Here is a 20,462-nt window from a genome sequence, read left to right on the forward strand (position 1 = left end):
GGTGAACTAATAATAACTAAAATTATATTAACTAATTCACAGTTAATATAATTTTAGGTGATACGTTTGCACATTGCGTGTTCCTTCTTCTACTGTAGATGTGACTGCTTTGAGCAGCACCTAATCTTTTAGGAGGGCGTGGGTGAGACCCTGTCTCAAACAAAAAGCCAAGCCCAACCCAAAAATATCAGAAACCTGAAAAATAGTTTGCCTATTGTTTATGACTAAGACAGTTTTCAAAAGCTTTAGCCTATTCATAAAGCCTCTAGTCACTCTCAACCAAAACAGTCTCTCCTGTTAGTTACGAAGTCCCCACAAGATGATCCTTGTGATTCCATTTACATGAAATGCCCAGAATAGGCAGTTTATGTACAGAGAAAGTAGAGCAGTGGTTGCCTAGGGCTGGATCATCTTTTCCTTTTAACTTTTTATTTTGAAATAATTGCAGATTCACAGGAAGTGAGCTGCAAAGATGGTACAGAGAAGTTCTGTATTTCCCCAAGGATTACATCTTATGTGATTATAGCACAGTTTGTTAACTTGCCAATTAATTTGTTAATTTTGTTAAACCAACAAATTTGACATTGGCACAATATATGTGTATAGCTGTCACTCTGTTTGTTACATATATAAATTCCTGCAAATACCACGATGACCAGGATACAGAACATCTCTATCATCACAAAGACAGAATCCACACTGCCCATCACAGCAGCCAACACTTCATACCATCCCAGCTCCTGAGAACCACTGACTTGTACACCTTCCCTCTAATTTTGTCATTTTGAGAATGTCATTAATACATAAATGAGATCACAGATCATGTGCTCTTTGGAGACTTTTTTTCCCCACTCTGCTTAATGCTTGAGACCCATCCAATTTGCTGCATGTATCAATAGTCATTTCCTTTTCATTGCCAGGTAGTGTGTTTGCTTAACTGTTCACCTATTGCAAAAAATCTGGGCTCTTTCCATTTTTTTACTATTGCAAATAAAGTTGCTATGAACAATAATATACAGATTTTTGTGTGAATAATAAGTTTTCATTTCTTTTGGATGAAGAGCCCAGAAGTAAGATTGCTGGGTAGTGGGGTAAATGTATGTTTAATTTAAAAATCCTAATTGAGATACAATTCACACATCCTAAGTCACCCATTCAAAGCGTACAATTCGATGATTTTCAGTGCGTTCGGAGAGTTGTGAAATCGTTACCATAATCGACTTTACGACATTTTCATCAGCCAAAAGAGAAACCCCACACCCGTGAGCAGTCACTCCCCGTTTCCCCCACCCTGTCCCATGGCCAGCCCTCGGCAACCGCCCATCTGCTTTCTCTGGACAGAAACTGCCCACTCTGGCCACTCCAGGCAAAGGGAATCACAACGTGTGGTCTGGTCCATTGTGACTGTCTACTTCCACTCGGCAGTTTCGAGGTTCATGTATGTTGTAGCACGTACCGGTAACTTATTCCCTTTTATTGCCAAGAACTCTATTGTACGGACAGACCACATTTTACTTACCCATCCATTAACTGATAAGACATTTGTTGTTTCCGTCTTTAGGTTATCACAAATAATACCACCAGGCACATTAGTGTGCAAGTTCTTATGTTCCTGTTTTCGTTTCTCTTGGGTGTATACCTAGAAATGGAACTGTTGGGTCATAAGGCAACTCTATGTTTAACCATGTTGTTGTTTTTTTAAAAAAAAACCATCAAACTATTTTCCAGACTGTATCCTTTTATAGTCCCAGCAGCAACATAGGAGATTCAGTTCTCTGCGTCCTAACTGGCATTTGGTGTGGTCACTATTTATAGTCTTAGCTGTTCTGATGGGTAACATCCCTGCACACCTTCTCATGTGCACGTTTGCCACTCATAGATACTCTTCAGTGAGATGCCTCTTCACGCCCGTTTTCTAACTGACATTTTACGTTTTTTACAGCTGAGGTTTAAGAGTTGTGCGTATACTCTACAGCATGAATTATGTGTCACATGTGTTGGCTGCAAATCACTCCTCCCAATCTGTTGCTTGGCTTTTTATCCTAACAGTTTTTCACAAAGCAAAACTTTTTAAATTTTGAGATATTCTATAGATTACACTTTCCTCAAAAAAATTTTCGTCAACCCCTAGGGCTCCAAAACTTTCTATTTTCACCTTTAAAAAGAATGTTGTGGGGGGTTTTGTTTTTTTGGGACGGGGTCTTGTTCTGTTGCCTACCTCAAGAGTCCAGCACAGTGGCGTCAACACAGCTCACTGCAGCCTCAAGCTCCTGGGCTCAAGTGATCCTCCTGCCTCAGTGTCCTGGGTAGCTAGGACTATAGATGCCACCACCACACTCGGCTAATTTTTTTTCTACATTTTGTAGAGACAGGATCTTGCCCTTGCTCAGGATGGCCTCAAACTCCTGGCCTCAAACTATCCTCCCGCTTCAGCCTTTCAGCGTGCTAGGATTATAGGTATGAGCCACCATGCCCAGTCTAAAATATTTATAATTTTATGTTTAACACCTAAATTTATGAGGTATTTGGTGTTGGCATCTTTATAAGGCGTGAAATTTAGGTCAAGGTTTTGGTTGTTTTTGCCAATGGCATCGAATTATTCTAGCACCATCTGCTGAAGACTATCCAGTGTACACTGAATTGTCTAAAACCAACTGGCTGTGCTTGTGTGGGGCCACTTCTTGGCTCTCTGTTCTGTCCCTTGATCTACGTAGCTCACCTGCTGTCATTAACACAGTTTGATCCTGTGCTATATGGTAAGTCTCAGTCAGTTACGGTGATTCCCATCACTTAAATCTTTCTTAAAATTGTTTTAACTATTCTAGCTCTTTTGTCTTTCCTCTTAAATTTCAGAATAATCTTTTCCATATCTACAAAAATCTTGCTGGGATTTTGACAGGAATTGTGTCACATCTCTATTATCAATTTGGAGAAAATTGATAAATTTACTGTGTTGTTCCTTCTACTCTATGAACAGTATTTATTTAGCTCTTTCTTTCCTCAGTTTTTCAGTTTTCTGCATGTAAGTTCTATGTATGTTTTCTCAGTTTTACACTGAAGTGTCTCTTTTTATTTTTTGAGCAATTTGAAATATTGTATTTTTATTTTGGTTTCCGCATGTTAATTTCTAATACATAGAAATACAATTGATTTTTGTGTATTAAATTTGTATTGTGCATTCTTGCTGAACTTATAATTTAAAAGTTCTAGAATTTTTTATAGATTCCCTGGGATTATCTATGTAGACCATTATGATATCTGAAAAGAAAAAGGACGGTTTTATTTCTAATTTGGAAGCTGCTCCCTTCCTGATTTGTCAGTTAGAGAGGCAGGTTTTCCTTGGGGCTTTGTCTGGGCCCCTTTGTGCTCCTGGGTCAATAGCTTGCTGAGCACCAACATGGGATGCATGAGGCAGAAAGAAAGCCCAGTGAGCTCAGCTGTGCTGTGTCTTAGGTCCCCCAGCCAGTCTACTCCCAAGTCATGCATTTGTCTTAAATGTAATGTCCAGTTGTACTTAACAGGAAGAAAAAGTAAAACTATTATCTACTCCATCTTTCTATAACTACAAGGCCAAGGATTATCTCATTTCTGAAATTATATATGTGTAGGCCTATTTTATTTAAAAAAAAAAAAAAAGATGGGACTGCAAACTAGTTCAGCCTCTGTGGAAAGCAATATGGAGATACCTTAAAGCGATACAAGTAGATCTACCATTTGATCCAGCAATCCCATTACTGGGCATCTACGCAAAAGAACAAAAGTCACTCTATGAAAAAGACACCTGCACTTGAATGTTTATAGCAGCACAATTCACAATTGCAAAGATGTGGAAACAACCGAAGTGCCCATTAATACATGAGTGTACTAATAAAATGTGGTACATGTGTACCATGGAGTACTATTCAGCTATAAGAAACAATGGTGATATAGCACCTCTTGTATTTTCCTGGATAGAGCTGGAATCCATTCTATTAAGTGAAATATCCCAAGAATGGAAAAACAAGCACCACATGTACTCACCAGCAAATTGGTATTAACTGATCAACATCTAAGTGGACATATAGGAATAACATTTATCGGGTGTCAGGCAGGTGGGGGGGAGGGGATGGGTATATACATACATAATGAATGTGATGTGCACCAAGTGGGGGATGGACACGCTTGAAGCTCTGACTCCAGAGGGGAGGGGGATAAGGGCAATATACGTAACCTTAACATTTGTACCCCCACAATATGCTGGAAAAAAGAAAAAAAAATTTAAAAAAAGAGAAGAGAAACAAGAAAGTATGTCTTGCTTTACAATGCTAAAAACATGCAATTACCTTGTGGTTTATAAAGCATGTTTTGTAAAGGAAAGAAAACATCAAAAGCCTGTGACAGCCGTCCTGATATGGCCTCACAGAAAAAAGGAGACTCTGTCTTCACACATTTAAATCAAGCAAAAAAGGCCGGGCGCAGTGGCTCCTGCCTGTCATCCCAGCACTCTGGGAGGCTGAGGCAGGCGGATTGCTCAAGGTCAGGAGTTCGAGACCAGCCTGAGCAAGAGCGAGACCCCCATCTCTACTATAAATAGAAAGAAATTAATTGACTAACTAATATATATAGAAAAATTTAGCCGGGCATGGTGGCGCATGCCTGTAGTCCCAGCTACTCGGGAGGCTGAGGCAGGAGGATCCCTTGAGCCCAGGAGTTTGAGGTTGCTGTGAGCTAGGCTGACTCCTCGGCACTCTAGCCCAGGCAACACAGTGAGACTGACTCAAAAAAAAAAAAAAAAAAAAAAAAAAAACAGTAGAGGGCTTCCCTCCCCGCCCTTGAGAACTTCATCAGTAGAAACCTTCTGATAAATGTCAACTGGAAGGTCAGTGCACTCTAAAGATTCTACCAGCTGGTGACAAACAGTGCAAAACTGCAGTACGAACTTGCCTTTCAGCCCACAGTCACAGGTTTCGGATCACTTTTATCTCAAGTAGGACACCAGGGGCTTTTCTAGCCCTGTGTCTTCTCTAGGAAATAAGCTGTCTTCTTCACAAGCAGCCTGAGAACTCCTCACATTCTGCCTTTCACGACCCTTCCCTCACCTCCTGTAAGTCACACGCTGTTTTTTATAGCTTTATTTTTGTTCAACGCTTCACGATACACTCAACACACTGGCAATCTTTTCCCATTGATCAATTTCCAACCAAATACATGCATTTCAAACAATCACTTCCCACAAATCTGGCGCCAAATGGAGATTTTTTCATACTGGAGTAATTTCCTCTTTTGGTAACTTTCTGAACTCTTGTGAAGAAGTCATATCTCAAAGATGGGTTCATAATATCTATGTCACACGCTATGTTATTACAACTAACAGATTATCTGGCTAATCCAAGTTCTGCCTCTTTCTATTTCTTCGGCTATAGTTCACCCACCAATATTTTCCCAATATTAGTTCTATAGCGTTCACTTTTCTAACCTCTTATAAATTTTTTTTTCTTATTGTTAATCTTTCTCTTTGTCACAATTTTTTCCTGCAGTTTTTTTCAACTTTTGCCTCTGCCTCTGTATATGTATCCTCCTCCTTCCTCCCAGCAGTCTGTGCTGGTCCTAGCACCACTTCCTTCCACCCCAGGTCCTCAACGGAGACTAAGCTCTCGGCACAGAGTCTTAAGGCTACAGGCACCACTGTCTTCATCTGGGGCTGTGTGTCAGTACAGGCTGAATATCTGAAAAACACGGGACCAGAAATGTTTTAGACTTAGGATTTTTCAGATTTTTGGAATATCTAATATATACATCATGAGGCATCTTGGGATATTGACACACGAAACTCGCTTATGTTCCATATACGATTCATGCACACGGCCTGAGGGTAGCTTTATTTTTCCCTTGGGGAGGCTGAGGAAATCGTGTGCTGTGTGCCAGCGTCGACTATGACGTGTCACACACAGTCAGGAGTGGAATTTTCCACTTGTGCTGTCAGGTCAGTGTCCAAAACATTCAGATTTTGGAGCACTTCAGATTTAGAATTTTCAGATTAGGGATGCTAAACATGTATTAACATAAATCTTATTTAAATGTTTGATTTAATAACCAGTTTAGGGTTTTTTCAGGTTGCTATCATGGGAAGAGGGGTAAGGAAGTTGCAGTTGTTTGTGAAAGGAATGCTGAAATAATGCATGAGGGAATCTGAGCTAGGCAAGGAGGTAAGTGTGCAGGTATTTGAAAAAGGAACGTTGAAATGATGTACCAGGGCCTCTGAGCTAGGCAAGGAGGGAAGTGAACTCAGAAAGAGTTAAGGGAGAGATGCTGGAGGAAAGTCAGTGGGCTGGCAGGTCTACCTGAGGCTGAAGAACTACCACAAAGGATTGCTCTGAGGCATAAATGAATCAATAAATATAAAGAGTCACTAATCTTCACAACATCTTAGTGAGGTAGAGTTCCCAAATCCAATTGGTCTGTTAATATAGTCATATGTTGCTAACCGTGGGGATGGAGACAAGTTCTGAGAAATACACCCTTAGGTGATTTCCTTGTGCAAACACCACAGAGTGCACTAACACAACCCAGATGGTACAATGTACCATACCCCGAGGCTATGTGGTATGGCCCATTGCTCCTGGGCTACAAACCCACACAGCAGGTTATTATTCTAACACTGCAGGCAACTGTAATCAAATGGTAACTGCTTGTGTATCTAAACATACATAAATATAGAAAAGGTGCAGTAAAAATATTTAAAAATGTATTATAATGTGATGGAACTACTATCATATATGCTATCCACTGATGAACAAAATGTCATGTGGCCTACGACTGTGTTTAATAAATACTTTAGTAAATTGATCGTAGAACTGTAACAAGAAAGAAAACTTCTTCACTCTAAAAATAAGCTACTTTAACCACTGTGCACTGTTTCATCTAAATACAAACTAAAACAGAAACCTGGAATCCCAAAAGATAATTATTTTCCTTCAAAATATTCACATTTACCCAATATTACTGGACAAGTCACCATATTAAACAGAAAGCTTATGTAAGTAAAATGTCCTCCTGGTTTTTTACAAACATTATTTTCAAGAAACTAATAAATAGCTCTCTCCAAAAGGCCAATCTCCCTATATCCTATCATTGAAATAAATGTATTAAATATAAACTCTCCTTCTGAACTCTTAACTGACTTACGGCCTGCCGTCCATATTATCTGGTCTTCCATCCCTATTATCTGCTGCCACATACATGTTATGCCCTCTGCTGTCTGTGATCAAGACAGACAGACACACACACAGCTTCAATACAGCACAGTGCTCTGCACACAACAGGCACTGGCCAAATACTTCACAAACGAATGAAATCCACAAAAACACTTCGTGTTAGCAAGCTGAATTCTACGCCTTTAGAAATACTGTGATATTAAATATCATCAATGAACACTTAACTTTCTGCATTTTTCAAAAGGCTCTTTTTAATATTGCAAATATTAATTAAATTGTAACTAAACTATAAAACTCTTCTAAGTGCATATAATTTGAGAAAGACATAACCAAAGTCCTTTTATCTATTTATTTTTTTTATTTGTCTTTTTTTTTTTTTTTCAGACAGAGTCTCACTCTGTTGCCCGGACTAGAGTGCCATGGTGTCAGGCTAGCTCACAGCTACCTCAAATCATGGGCTCAAGCGATCCTCCTGCCTCACCCTTCTGAGTAGCTGGGACAGGCATGTGCCACCATACCCAGCTAATTTTTTTTCTATGTGTTTTTAGTTGGCCAATTCATTTCTTTCTATTTTAAGTGGAGACAGGGTCTCGCTTTTGCTCAGGCTGGTTTTAAACTCCTGACCTTGAGCGATCCACCCACCTTGGCCTCCCAGAGTGGTAGGATTACAGGCGTGAGCCACCATGCCTGGCCCCCAAAGTCCTTTTAAAAAGCAATACAACAAAATAAACAAATGAAAAAAAAAAAAAAAATAAAAAAAAAAAAAAAAAAAAAAAAAAAAAAAAAAGCAATACAACAAATGATCAATTTATGCTTTCATTTGAAACAAAAATACAAAACATTACTTTCAGTTTCATATCCAGTGGAATTTTAAACGTCTTTCTTTCAGCGAAAGGAAGACATTTGCTTAAATGATTAAATGATTTAAATGATATCACAAATGTTAATCACATGCAGAAGAATGTTTAAAGGATAGTATATGCATGGAGCATTCAAAAATATAAAAGATGACTGAATTTCCACAGAAAGTTTAATAAAGTTTTCAGTAATACTGTATTGTGACAGCACTATTAGGCAAATTCCTAGTGAGCTGAAACACCGAACTCAACTCTAACCACTATCAAAGGAGAGAGTAGTCTCTAGAGGCACCCTAAGAAATGTCACCATCATTGACCTGCTTAAAATATTTTGTCATTGATGACATGGAGGCATGGAGTATATGCACGCTTATCAATTCTGTGGGTGACATTTAACTGGGCTACATCATGAATTGGATAAATAATAACCAAGATTTTTTTAAAGATCTCAATCATTAAAGAATGAGCTCAAACCAAGGACAAAATTCAATAAATATAAAATCCTTTCCTCAAAAAAAAAATCAAAGCAGAATAATTAAGAAAACTAATAATAATTAGTATCTAATTATTAGTATCACGTGAGAGCAAAGGACTTCAGGGGTTTAGCTATGGGCAACCACAAAGTAAGTGAACAGTCTAACACAGCTACCAAAAAAGAAGCTGAAAGAAGGAAACACACTTACAAAAGATCTCCTGTGTCTAGCACTTTTTAAGAATGTTTGGCATATATAACATAACCTTTTCAATAGCAAAATGATGCTGATAAAAACACCCTATCAGAAGACAGGAGTGGAGATTTGGGAAGTTCCTTGTCCAGGGTCACACTGATGTGGCCTGTGTCCACTACCATACTCTCTCCTGTGGGCAGTGTTAATACAGAGGCGGTGTCCAAAACCAGGGGATAACACAACCACTCCATTCATTCCATGTTGGTCTAGCTACTGTGTTCAAGTCTGAGGACCACATTTCCACAGTGATTTGGAAAGACTCAAATTTGATCAGGAAAGTAAAAGAGCGAGGGGCAGAGCGGAGCGTTCCACAGAAGAGAAAAGATCCTTGGAGGTATAATGACTACTATCTCGAGCTACGTTATTTATTTGGAGCTAAGTAATCTCTAAATACTCTTAGGGCCATAAGTCATAAGCCAACAAACTGAATTTAAGAAAGAAGGCCGGGTGCTGTGGCTCACGCCTGTAATCCTAGCTCTTGGGAGGCCGAGGCGGGCGGATTGCTCAAGGTCAGGAGTTCAAAACCAGCCTGAGCAAGAGCGAGACCCCGTCTCTACTATAAACAGAAAGAAATTAATTGGCCAACTGATATATATATATATAAAAAATTAGCCGGGCATAGTGGCACATGCCTGTAGTCCCAGCTACTCGGGAGACTGAGGCAGAAGGATCACTCGAGCCCAGGAGTTTGAGGTTGCTGTGAGCTAGGCTGACGCCACGGCACTCACTCTAGCCTGGACAACAAAGTGAGACTCTGTCTCAAAAAAAAAAAAAGAAAGAACCACTAGAATTCAAATAAATGAAACTTCCACGCTATTAGCACTCTTCCATAATAGTGTCAATTTCAGGGGACCTGGCCGAGCATAAAGAATGTTGTAGAGTTTAAACTGGACGACAAAACCTATAAAAACCTGGCAGACCATAATATATTTGTGCTCACAAAGTGGAAAAATGCATTTATGCAACTTTGCTTAGTAAATGTTTATTGTTGTGTAGCTGCTAAGCTATTTTAGTGAATGGCCCTCTTGAAATTAATGTTTCCCCCCAGTGGCAGTTCACAGGCGGAAGTCTTCAGAAGCGGAACAAAAGCATGGCGCTGTGTAATCACTTCAGCATCCGCTCCCTCGCACTCACAGGCCCTCTCACTGCCCTCCTGGCCGCCGCCCGGCAAAGACCCCTCTTTGGGTAGAGCAAAGGCCATCCTCCTCCGCTAAAAGCCTCCGAAGTGCTTCCCCAGAGGCACAGGCAGCCCAGGGAGCCCAGGCCGAGGCACGGAGGTCAGAGAGAACTAACGGAGCATCGGGGCCCAGGGCCTACCCCTCCCGTGCCCAGACCCCTCCAGCACCCTACCCCTTCCTTTACCCATCCCCTCCTGGACCCCGACCGCTGCTGGGCCCCGACCCCTCCTCTGTCCCATTCCCTCCAAGACTTGGTCCCTTCCTGTGCCCCATCGCTTCCTGGGCTCCGACCCCCTCCTGAGCCCTGACCCCTCCGCAGTCCCATTCGTCCTCCGCCCAGTCCCCTCTAGCACCTAGTCCCTTCCTGTGCACATCCCCTCCTGGACCCCGATCGCTCCTGGCCCTTGACCCCTCTTCCGTCCCGTTCCCTCCAGAACTTGGTCCCTTCCTATGCCCCATCCGTTCCTGGGCCCCCGACCCTTCCTGGACCCTGACCCCTCCTCCGCCCCGTCACTTCTTCCCCCATTCCCCTCCAGGACCCAGTCCCTTCCTGTGCCCCATCCTTTCCTGGGCCCTGACCCCTCCTCCACTCGTCCCCTCCTCCGCCCATTCCCTTCCAGAACCCAGTCCCTACCTTGCTCCATCCTTTCCTGGGCCCCGACCCCTCCTCCACTCGTCCCCTCCTCCGCCCATTCCCCTCCAGAACCCAGTCCCTCCAGCATCCACTCCCTTCCTGTGCCCTATCGCCTCCAGCAACCGACCCCTCCTCCGCCCCGACCCCGCCAGCACCCAGTCCCTTCCCGTGCCCCATCGCCTCCAGCAACCCATCCCTCCTCCGCCCCGTCCCCGACAGCACCTGACCCTCCTCGGGGCGTCCCGGGAAGGACTAAGCGCCCGACAGCTGGGAAGATGGTGGCACTCACCTGCCACAGCCGCCGCGCCCGCCACCGCCCGGAGCCAGCCCGGGTCGCGCACAGCCCGTCGGTCCCCACGACGCGGCGCCCAGGTCTGCCCGGCCGACGCGCAGGACACCGGTTATCTCCGCAGTGACGCGACCCCTCGACCCCGACCTGGCGCGCCGCACTTCCGGCGCGCCGCCGGAAGTCCCGGCCCTTACCCCGGTCACGCCTCGGGGCGCCGGAAGTCCCGCCCCGGCTTCCGCTAAACTGCTTACAGACTTCTCGGCGCTTGGTGTCGGCGCTTACTGCCTACCCAGGTCGCGTCTTGCGGGATGCCGCGGCTGCTCTGGGGTGAGGAGGAGCAGGTCGGCGCCCGAGGCGCGACGTGGCAGGCCCGCTCATCCGGCGAGTCCAGCGGGAGGGCTGCGTCCACACCTGCTCCTTCCATCCCCGCCACGGGGCGACTCTCCGGAGCCCGCAGCCTTGGCTCGCCAAGGGGGCAGCAGGAAACCCCATCCTCGGTGGGCCTCTAGCGGCCTTCCTCCCTTTAACCCTGGTGGGACTTAGTGCTCCGCCGGAGCCAGCACGCAGCCTTCTCCGGCCTGGCCGAGAGCGCTCATGCGCCTGTACTGGGCCTGGAGCAACTCGCCAGCGTAAAAACTTTTTTCTGTATGGTTATATGGGTCCACGTTCTTGCTCCTTCCTTTAAAAATAAATCTCAAGATTAAAATTCAGGGCGCAGTAATATGTTTATTACACAAGAAACAAATTTAAGGCCGGGACGCGGTGGCTCACGGCTGTAATCCTAGCACTCTGGGAGGCCGAGGCAGGAGGATCATTTGAGCTCAGGAGTTCAAGACCAGCCTGAGCAAGAGTGAGAACCTGTCTCTACTAAAAATAGAAACAAATTAGCTGGGCAACTAAAAATATATAGCAAAATTAGCCGCGCATGGTGCACATGCCAGTAGTCCCAGATACTGGGGAGGATGAGACAGGAGGATCGCTTGAGCCCAGGGGTTTGAAGTTGTGAGCTAGGTTGACACCATGGCACTCTAGCCTGGGCAACAGAGCAAGACTCTGCCTCAAAAATAAATAAATAAGCCGGGCGCGGTGGCTCACGCCTGTAATCCTAGCACTCTGGGAGGCTGAGGCGGGCGGATTGCTCGAGGTCAGGAGTTCGAAACCAGCCTGACCAAGAGCGAGACCCCGTCTCTACTATAAATAGGAAGAAATTAATTGGCCAACTAATATATATATAAAATTAGCTGGGCATGGTGGCGCATGCCTGTAGTCCCAGCTACTTGGGAGGCTGAGGCAGGAGGATTGCTTGAGCCCAGGAGTTTGAGGTTGCTGTGAGCTAGGCTGACTCCACGGCACTCACTCTAGCCTGGGCAGCAAGCGAGACCTGTCTCAAAATAAATAAATAAATAAATAAATAAATAAATAAAATAAAATTCCAGAAGCAGTAATATGTTATACAAGAAACAAATTTAGCATTATATTTGAAGATCCAAATATCCAAAAAAAGGAGAAAAAATTGAAGTGATTTCTTCATTAAGCATAATAATAAAAGCTTATCACTGTGTCAACAGAAAAGAAGCCAAACTCTGTAAAATAATTTAAAGAGGCTTATTCTGAGAAATTTGAGGACCATGGCCCAGAGCCACGCCCAAGAAGCCTTGAGCAAGGTGGACTTGCTGTGGTTTCATCACAGTTTGGTTTTATACATATCAGGGAGAAAGGAATTACAGGTAAAGTCACAAAAGTACATGGAAGTCATAAAGTACATGGAAGGCACACATTGGTTTGGCCAGAAAAGGAACATCACAAAGTGGGGGCTTACAGGTTATAGGTGAGTTTAAAGACTCTTTGACTTGTAACTAAATAAATGAAGCTTTGTCTAAAAGCTCAGAATGTTTTAAGTTAAAGTTTTTTAAATCAGAGACAAGCTACTGGCGTATATTTGTGTAAATTAAGGACTTGCAGGTTTGTTTTGTCTGTGTAGCTTGAGCAGCCTTGTTTGTTGACTTGTGGTCCAGCGTTGTCTTGGAAGAGCACTGGCCTGTCTCTGTTGACCAATCTTGGCTGTTTAATCACAAGCAGCCTCATCATTCCATCCAACTGGTTACGGTAGACATCCACTGGAATCAACTGCCCAGGTTTCATGAAGCTGTAGCGGGTAATACCAGCGCTGGACCACCAAACAGACACCTTCTTCTTCTTCTTTTAATGAATATTCGGTTTTGGACTGTGTTTCTGCACTTCACCTTTATCCAGTCACTGTGCTGAATGCGTGCAATTGTTAAAAAGAATCTATTTTTTTCCTGGTTAGCAATGCCAAAATAAAGAAAAAATCTATTTTTTATCACACATTAACAATGTGGTGTAGAAATGGTTCGCCTTTAAGTCTGAGGGCAAAGAAAGGCGAGCTTCCAGTTTTTCTTTTGACGGTTCCCCTATGTAGTACCCAGCCTCCTCACCCTGTCGATTTGTTTTAAATGGTCTAATATTGTTGGAATAGTAACCTCAAACCTTGTTAATTTATGTGTGGGTTGGCATGAATTCACTTCCACTACAGTGTTTAGTTATCATTATCCACCTTGGTCGATCTCAGAGGTCACCCGGGGTCCCCGGCGCCCCCTGTCTGGGCTTGGGCAGGCGTCACCCGGGTCCGCGGGCCGACACCTGTCCAGGAGTCAGTTCCGCTCGCAAACTGGAGGGCGCAGGGACTGGCCGCCAACCTGCTCGCTCTTTAAACCGCACCGAGCCGGGCGCGCGCTCCTAGTGCGCAGGCGCGTCCCACGGGACCGCCCCGCTCGGGAGCGCGCGCTTCCGGTGGCTCGCCGACAGCGCGCAGCCTCCGCAGTGCCTCGGGCGGTTTCGGCTCCTCCCCTGGTGCCTGAAGATCGCAGCCGCTAACGCCTCCTGGGCCGGCCGGGAGCGCCCACGCCCCAGCACCGGGGGCGGCGAGGACCAAGCTTACGGCGCGCGGTCCCGAGGCTGCGGCGCCTCGGGGGGGCCGGGCGGGGAGGTGGCGCCACCGCGCGACGGCCTGGCGCGAGCGTGACGTCAGGCGCGCGGCCGCCGATTGGCCGCAGCATGTGGCGCGGGCGGGCGCTGGCGCAGGCCATTGGGCGAGCGGCCCGGGGGCGGGGCCGCGGAGCAGTCGGCGCTGAGAAGAGACGCGCGCCGGGTCGGGCCGGCGTCTGGGCCCGGAGGCCGCTGAGGTAAGCGGTCAGGTGAGGACAGAGGGGACCGGTGACACGCGAGACGAGATGGGGGTTACGGGGGACGAGGTGGGGAGTCAGGAGACGAGATACGGGCCCGAGGGCACAGGGGCGGGGCGGGGGTCCCGGCCCTGCAGCTGTGCCCGTCCGTCTGGCTGGAGGGGCCGGGGGCAGGGCTCGCCTGGGCACCGTCCGGGAGGGTGGCGAGGGGTCTTGCCGCGGGTGTCGGACGGGACCTGCAGGTGCTCGCGAGCCTGCTGGACAGATTTTTGGGGCTGAGTCTGTAGGAACCGTTTCTCTTCAGCTCCAGGCATTTTAGACTTTGACATCCTTCTGTCAGTTAAAAAAAAAAATTGGACCACCATCAGCTGAGCTTTATTTAGTAAAATACCGAATTCGAAGTGGGTCTCAAGAGACTTTATCAAGGTATGATTCTCCGTTTTGTAGAAATTCAAAAATAAAACACAAGTTTAGTACTCATTTTATCTTAGGAAGTTTAAATCTCAAGGTGTAAATTATAAAAAATGTGCAGGAGCACTGTGATTTGGAACATTGTCGTCTAATAATTCTGTAGTTATAGCAATCTACTTTAGTGATGGTTTAATATAGGCGGCCCTCCGCATTTGCGGGTTCCAGATTTAAAAGTTGCATCTGGGGCTAGGCGTGGTGGCTCACGCCTGTAAATCCTAGCACTCTGGAAGGCTGAGGTTCTGGAAGCCGGATAGCTCAAGGTCAGGAGTTGGAAACCAGCCTGGGCGAGAGCAAGACCTTGTCTCTACTAAAAATAGGAGGAAATTAATTGGACAGCTAAAAATATATAGAAAAAAATTAGCCGGGCGTGGTGGCGCATGCCTGTAGTCCCAGCTACTCGAGAGGCTGAGGCAGGAAGATCACTTGAGCCCAGGAGTTTGAGGTTGCTGTGAGCTAGGCTGATGCCAGGACACAGTAGCCTGGGCAACAGAGACTGTCTCAAAAAAAAAAGTTGCACCTGTACCGAACATGTACAGACTCTTTTCTTGTCGTTATTCCAGTGTAACAACTATCTACATAACATTTACATTGTGTGAAGTATTATAAGATATCATCTAGACATGATTTAAAGCAGGTGTCCCCAACCTATGGGAGTTGTTTAATTATTTCATTACATATTACAATATAATAATAGAAATAAAGTGTACAATAAATGTAATGCACCTGACTCATCCTAAAACCCTCCCCTCTCCGCGATCCATGGAAAAATTGTCTTCACTGAAAACAGCCCCTGGTGCCAAAAAGGTTGGGGACCTCTGATTTAAAGTACAGTCATGTGTTGCTTGAAGGACAAGTGAGTTCTGAGAAATGCCTCATGGGTCATTTTGTATCCAGTGAACACTTACACAAGCTAGATGGTCCAGCCTACCGCACACCTAGGCTACAAATCTGTACAGGTTGGTGCTGTGCTGGCTGCTGCAGGCAGTTGTAGCACCGTGGTAAGTATTTGTGTGTTGTGTCTAAACATAGGAAAGGTAATGCCTTGTGCTCTGGTGTCATGGTGGCTACAGTGTCACTGGGCAATAGGAATTTTTCAGCTCCATTATAATCTTATGGGACCACAGTCATATATGGTTGTCAGCCAGAACTTCATTATGAATTGCATAACAGTATACAGCAGGATATGCATAGGTAATATATAAATACTGTGCCATTGTACATCCAGAACCTGAACATCCCCTGATTTTGGTACCTGTGAGAGGCCCAGGACACAATGTCCACGGACCCTGAATGATGGCCATAAAACTAGTGTATAAAAGTTGCAAATAAATATTTTTTTTTTTTTTGAGACAGAGTCTCACTTTATTGCCCAGGCTAGAGTGAGTGCCGTGGCGTCAGCCTAGCTCACAGCAACCTCAAACTCCTGGCTCAAGCAGTCCTCCTGCCTCAGCCTCCCAAGTAGCTGGGACTACAGGCATTCGCCACCATGCCCAGCTAATTTTTTGTATATATATATATATATATTAGTTGGCCAATTAATTTCTTTCTATTTATAGTAGAGACGGGGTCTCGCTCTTGCTCAGGCTGGTTTCGAACTCCTGACCTCGAGCAATCCGCCTGCCTCGGCCTCCCAGAGAGCTAGGATTACAGGCGTGAGCCACCGCGCCCGGCCTCAAATAAATATTTTTAAAATTAAGGCTAACTTTAAAGTAGATGTTTCCTTTTCTCGGTATTTTTTTTCTGATTTCTTGTTTTAATCATTAAGTTCATTTTCAGTTTTTTGGTATTAAGTGTCTTTATTTTGGCTCTGACAGTCATCACTGACTCCTGATACTACACACACACACACACACACAGCCCACCCCAGACCCTATTTAGGTCTAGGACTTTGTATTAAGTAGCTGTTTAAACACTTTGTTTACATTCTGTTGTATGGTGAACCCCGTTGAAAGAATTCCAGTAAATCTATATGTTTGAAAGAAAGTCACAAAGTAGGCCACATAGAATCTTCAAAATATATTGTGCGGAAAATCAAGAAGCATTGAGGGTGTTCTCTACATAAGGTGCTCTGCAAGCCACAAAGGTTAGAGAGCTTATATAAAACTGCTGAATATAGATGTGCAAAAAAGTGTGAGTCAGGACATGGAAAGTGGGTTAAATTTAAATCCCATGGGAAGGATTAATTGGGGTTCAGAAAATTAAGGCTCAGTGCACTAAGATAGGGATGGGCCAAATGTGGCCCGCTGCCTGTCTCCGTTACGGCCTGTGAGCTAAGCCGTGTTTTTTTCATTTCTAAATGGTTGGAGAAGAAAAATGAGAAGAAGAAAATAATTCGTGACATGTGAAAATTAAGTGAAATTCACATTTCAGTGTCCGTAAATATTTATTAGAATATAGCCACCCCCGGTTTACACGTTGCCCAGTTTCGAGCTGCATGGTTCTCCCATTGCCTGTGGCTGTCTGAGTGTTACAAAGGCAGAGGTGACACTATCTGGCCCAAATCTCCCCTATGTATGTAGAATGGTGTCAGCTATGCACTGCCTTGGGAGAGTTGACAAAAGAGCCACACAGATCCTTATTCTAATTAGGAGTCTGGGCTGAGAAAAACTGGAGTAATCCTACTGGGTCATTGGTAAAAGGGTTACTGACTGTTCGGCAGGTGAATTGCACCTTGAAGAAAGGATTCCAGCCAAGGTTGGTCTGTGGCTTTCTCCAGCATCTGTGCAGAGGCAGGCAGTGGCAGAACATTGGGCGAGGCTTTGGGAACACATCAGAGGGAAGAGAGAAGCCATCACAGAAAACAGGGTGGAAAGTGAGGCTGGGGCCATACCACAGCTGGACAGGTTCCTAAGGAAGAAGGATTGACTGTCGAGGCCTACAGAGGGTGTCAGAGGGCAAGAATTTAGAGGGGAACTTTGAGCTTGGCATTGAGGAGAGTGACTGATGAACAGCCTGCATGGTGGACTCCCCAGGTGGGGGTGCAGAGGGGGAGACTGCAGATGGAGCCGTACGTAGTTCCTCACCTCCCAAAGGAAGGGCCACATTGCTTATGGGGCTCAGAGAGCTGGAATCACTTCCCACTGTATTGAAATGACATTCGGAGAAACGTGAGATGATGAATGGCCTTCATCTTTCCTTTTAAACAGCGTGCTAGGTCAGATCCAACACTTTGTGACAATGCCTGAGATAAATACCAACCACCTTGATGAGCAGCAAGTCCAACTCTTGGCGGAGATGTGTATTCTCATTGACGAAAATGACAATAAAATTGGGGCTGAGACCAAGAAGAATTGTCACCTGAATGAAAACATTGAGAAAGGTACTATTTTCTTTGTTGAAAAGGGACCTGACTGGGCATTTCAGGTTAGCTGAGAGAATTACTCTGGCAGAGGACACACAGTTCTGAATGACGATTCAGGTTTCCCGAGAGAGGGAACAGACAGATCCTAGCACAGCAGCCGAGGGGCATTAATCCTTCCTTTCTTGTGTTGGAGAGAGAGGTGGCATCGTAAGCACCATTTTCCCAGGTGTGTAAGACTGACAGGGCCTGGGGTGAATGTTCCTGAGAGGAAGCTTGGCCGGCAGCAGCATGGCTGACAGGGTCACCTCTTCCTCTGCTCTGTGGCCGGGGCCAGTGGGCTCTACCCCGGCTGTGAGCAGACTGAAAAGGCAAAACCAGCGGCAAGTTACTGATGCTCTGCTGAGCCACAGGGGAACACTGGGCAGACAACTGATATTTTAAGACTTGGTTGTATTTTTTCTTTTTTATTTTTTTGCTTTCAGGGTTATTACATCGAGCTTTCAGTGTCTTCTTATTCAACACTGAAAATAAACTCCTGCTACAGCAGAGGTCAGATGCAAAGATCACTTTTCCAGGTGAGCTTCTTCATGTACAGGTTTTTTTGGTACATTTTATCACTCTGAACTTCCTAAAGCTAAGGTCCTATGAAGGACATAATTTCATATTCTATATAAAATAAGCGTATACAATGAATGTAACCTAAGAAAACAGTAAAGGATAAGAACTGCTAAGGGATAGGAGTGTGTGTGTGTGTGTGTGTGTGTGTGTGTGTGTGTGTGTGTGTGTGTGTGCATTTTTTTAATCTGTACCGTCTGCACATTTTGATGTTTTCAGCTAAGGAGGTATTAATAAAGAACTTATCTACAAATGTCTATTTCGCAAAATAATTACTGACAGCCCCTCATAACTGATTTTAGAATCCTAAAAAAATCATTCTTCTGTTACTCATAAAAGGTTTCTTTGATCTTTCGGACCTGCTTTGAAGGACAATTGACCTGTGTCTGTGTTAATGTTTTCCAGACTGTTTCACCAATACTTGTTGCAGTCACCCTTTAAGTAACCCCGGCGAGCTCGAGGAGAACGAGGCCCTGGGCGTGCGGCGGGCAGCGCAGCGGCGTCTGCACGCGGAGCTGGGCATCCCCCTGCAGGAGGTGCGTGCTCTGCCGCGCAGCCACACAGGCTGAGACTGGAACACGTGGCAGAACGTTGCATTCCGGGCGCAGGTCTCCGCATGGCCACCTGCTGAGATAGGAGTTAGCCCCAGACAGCACTTCGAACAAAGATTATTTAAATTCTGATTTCTTAGTATCACTTGTCAGAATTTAGCTCAGTGCTGAGATGGATTGATCTGTGAACCACTGTGTGAGCCTAATTTTCAAAGATGAATATTTTCTTACAGAAATCCTTATGATTATGAACTACAAATCTAATTGAAGCTTTTTTTTTCCTACAATTGTCTCCATTAAATGAGACCTAGATTTTAAAAAAAGGATCTCTTATCTAGTTAAAATGGTGAATTTTTTTCTCTGAAGAGTAATCTTAAAATATGAAGAATGTCACATTGAATGACCAGCCTTTTTTTTTTATTACTATTTCAAAAACATCAACTTTATATATTTGCTCCTATGGAAAAAAATGTAGACACTTGAAATAACAATGTAATAATTTTTCCATATATTGTCATTTTTATGTATCATTAATAGGAGATTAATACTTTAAAAGTTCTAATTCTAAAACCATATTGCTGTTCAAGATACTGCTCTAATGTCATAACTTAATTTTACTTTGTTATATTTTTAATGTGTTAGGTTCCTCCAGAAGAAATCAATTATTTGACACGAATTCACTACAAGGCCCAGTCTGATGGTGTCTGGGGTGAGCATGAAATTGACTACATCCTGTTTGTGAGGAAGAACGTGACACTGAACCCGGACCCCAATGAGGTGAAAAGCTACTGCTATGTGTCAAAGGAAGAACTAGAGCAACTTTTGAGAAAAGCAGCCAGTGGTGAAATTAAGATAACACCATGGTTTAAAATTATTGTAGAGACTTTCCTCTTCAAGTGGTGGGATAACTTAAATCATCTGAGTCAGTTTGTTGACCATGAGAAAATACATAGAATGTGAAAATGTGGAGATGGTTACTGCAGAATTTCTCCTCTGCATACACTTAGAATGACTTTTTAAAAAATTCCCTGGTTCCCTATCAGGAGAACTCTCAACACGATACGTTGATAATTTACTACTTGTGTAGAAAACACAACTAATAATTTTGTGTCATACGCCCTGGATCTATGCTCTATTGTAAAAGACAGTAGTGAGAGATTATTTTGTAAAATGAAGGACAACAAATAAAACTTACTTTAAGCCTCCAAACACGTGATTATGACAAATTTGAACAAGGAAGTGTGGCATTTTGGGAACACGTCAGAGCACTCTGCTGTTTGCCAGGTGCTTTGTGTTAGCATTAAATCTTACCGTACTTCAGAAAATGTGCAAAGGAAACCACTTGGCTACTTCAAAACAGTCCTAACTAACTTTCCACATGAACAGATTAAACTGGCAGAGCAGGTGCAAGGGAAATTAGATGGTGTAGATCCTAAGTTGAT

The 20,462-nt window shown here is 44.3% G+C and overlaps 2 protein-coding genes across 4 annotated transcripts in view; one reads left to right on the forward strand and one right to left on the reverse strand.

Moving 5' to 3' along the window:
• The window catches only part of WDR37 (WD repeat domain 37), a 49,578-nt gene extending 38,360 nt beyond the window's left edge, over positions 1-11,218 (reverse strand). For both annotated transcript variants that reach the window (XM_012776759.3, XM_012776758.2), the window contains exon 1: positions 10,880-11,218. The gene's annotated coding sequence lies outside the window, so the exon portion shown is untranslated. The remainder of the gene's footprint in view (positions 1-10,879) is intronic.
• Positions 11,219-13,653: 2,435 nt separating this feature from the next.
• On the forward strand, positions 13,654-20,229 carry LOC105877834 (isopentenyl-diphosphate Delta-isomerase 1). Of its 2 annotated transcripts, none has more exons than XM_020284071.2 (5): positions 13,654-14,082; positions 17,700-17,872; positions 18,337-18,429; positions 18,875-19,005; positions 19,663-20,229. In XM_020284071.2, the coding sequence occupies exons 1-5, from the start codon at positions 13,955-13,957 to the stop codon at positions 19,978-19,980; spliced, it is 843 nt and encodes a 280-aa protein (XP_020139660.1). In that variant the 5' UTR covers positions 13,654-13,954; the 3' UTR covers positions 19,981-20,229. The 2 variants fall into 2 exon arrangements, with proteins under 2 accessions (XP_020139660.1, XP_020139661.1); XM_020284072.2 differs by having other exon boundaries at positions 13,958-14,094.
• Positions 20,230-20,462: the final 233 nt, after the last annotated feature.

The sequence above is a fragment of the Microcebus murinus genome, chromosome 25, assembly GCF_040939455.1.
Source record: "Microcebus murinus isolate Inina chromosome 25, M.murinus_Inina_mat1.0, whole genome shotgun sequence".
Classification (NCBI taxonomy): Eukaryota; Metazoa; Chordata; class Mammalia; order Primates; family Cheirogaleidae; genus Microcebus; species Microcebus murinus.

Excerpts from the sequence above, each read along its gene's own strand:
- LOC105877834 (XM_020284071.2), top strand. The coding sequence starts at position 13,955 with ATGTGGCGCGGGCGGGCGCTGGCGCAGGCCATTGGGCGAGCGGCCCGG. Across the intron at positions 14,083-17,699 it reads TGGGCCCGGAGGCCGCTGAG|CGTGCTAGGTCAGATCCAAC; the intron begins GTAAGCGGTCAG and ends CCTTTTAAACAG. Across the intron at positions 17,873-18,336 it reads GAATGAAAACATTGAGAAAG|GGTTATTACATCGAGCTTTC; the intron begins GTACTATTTTCT and ends TTTTGCTTTCAG.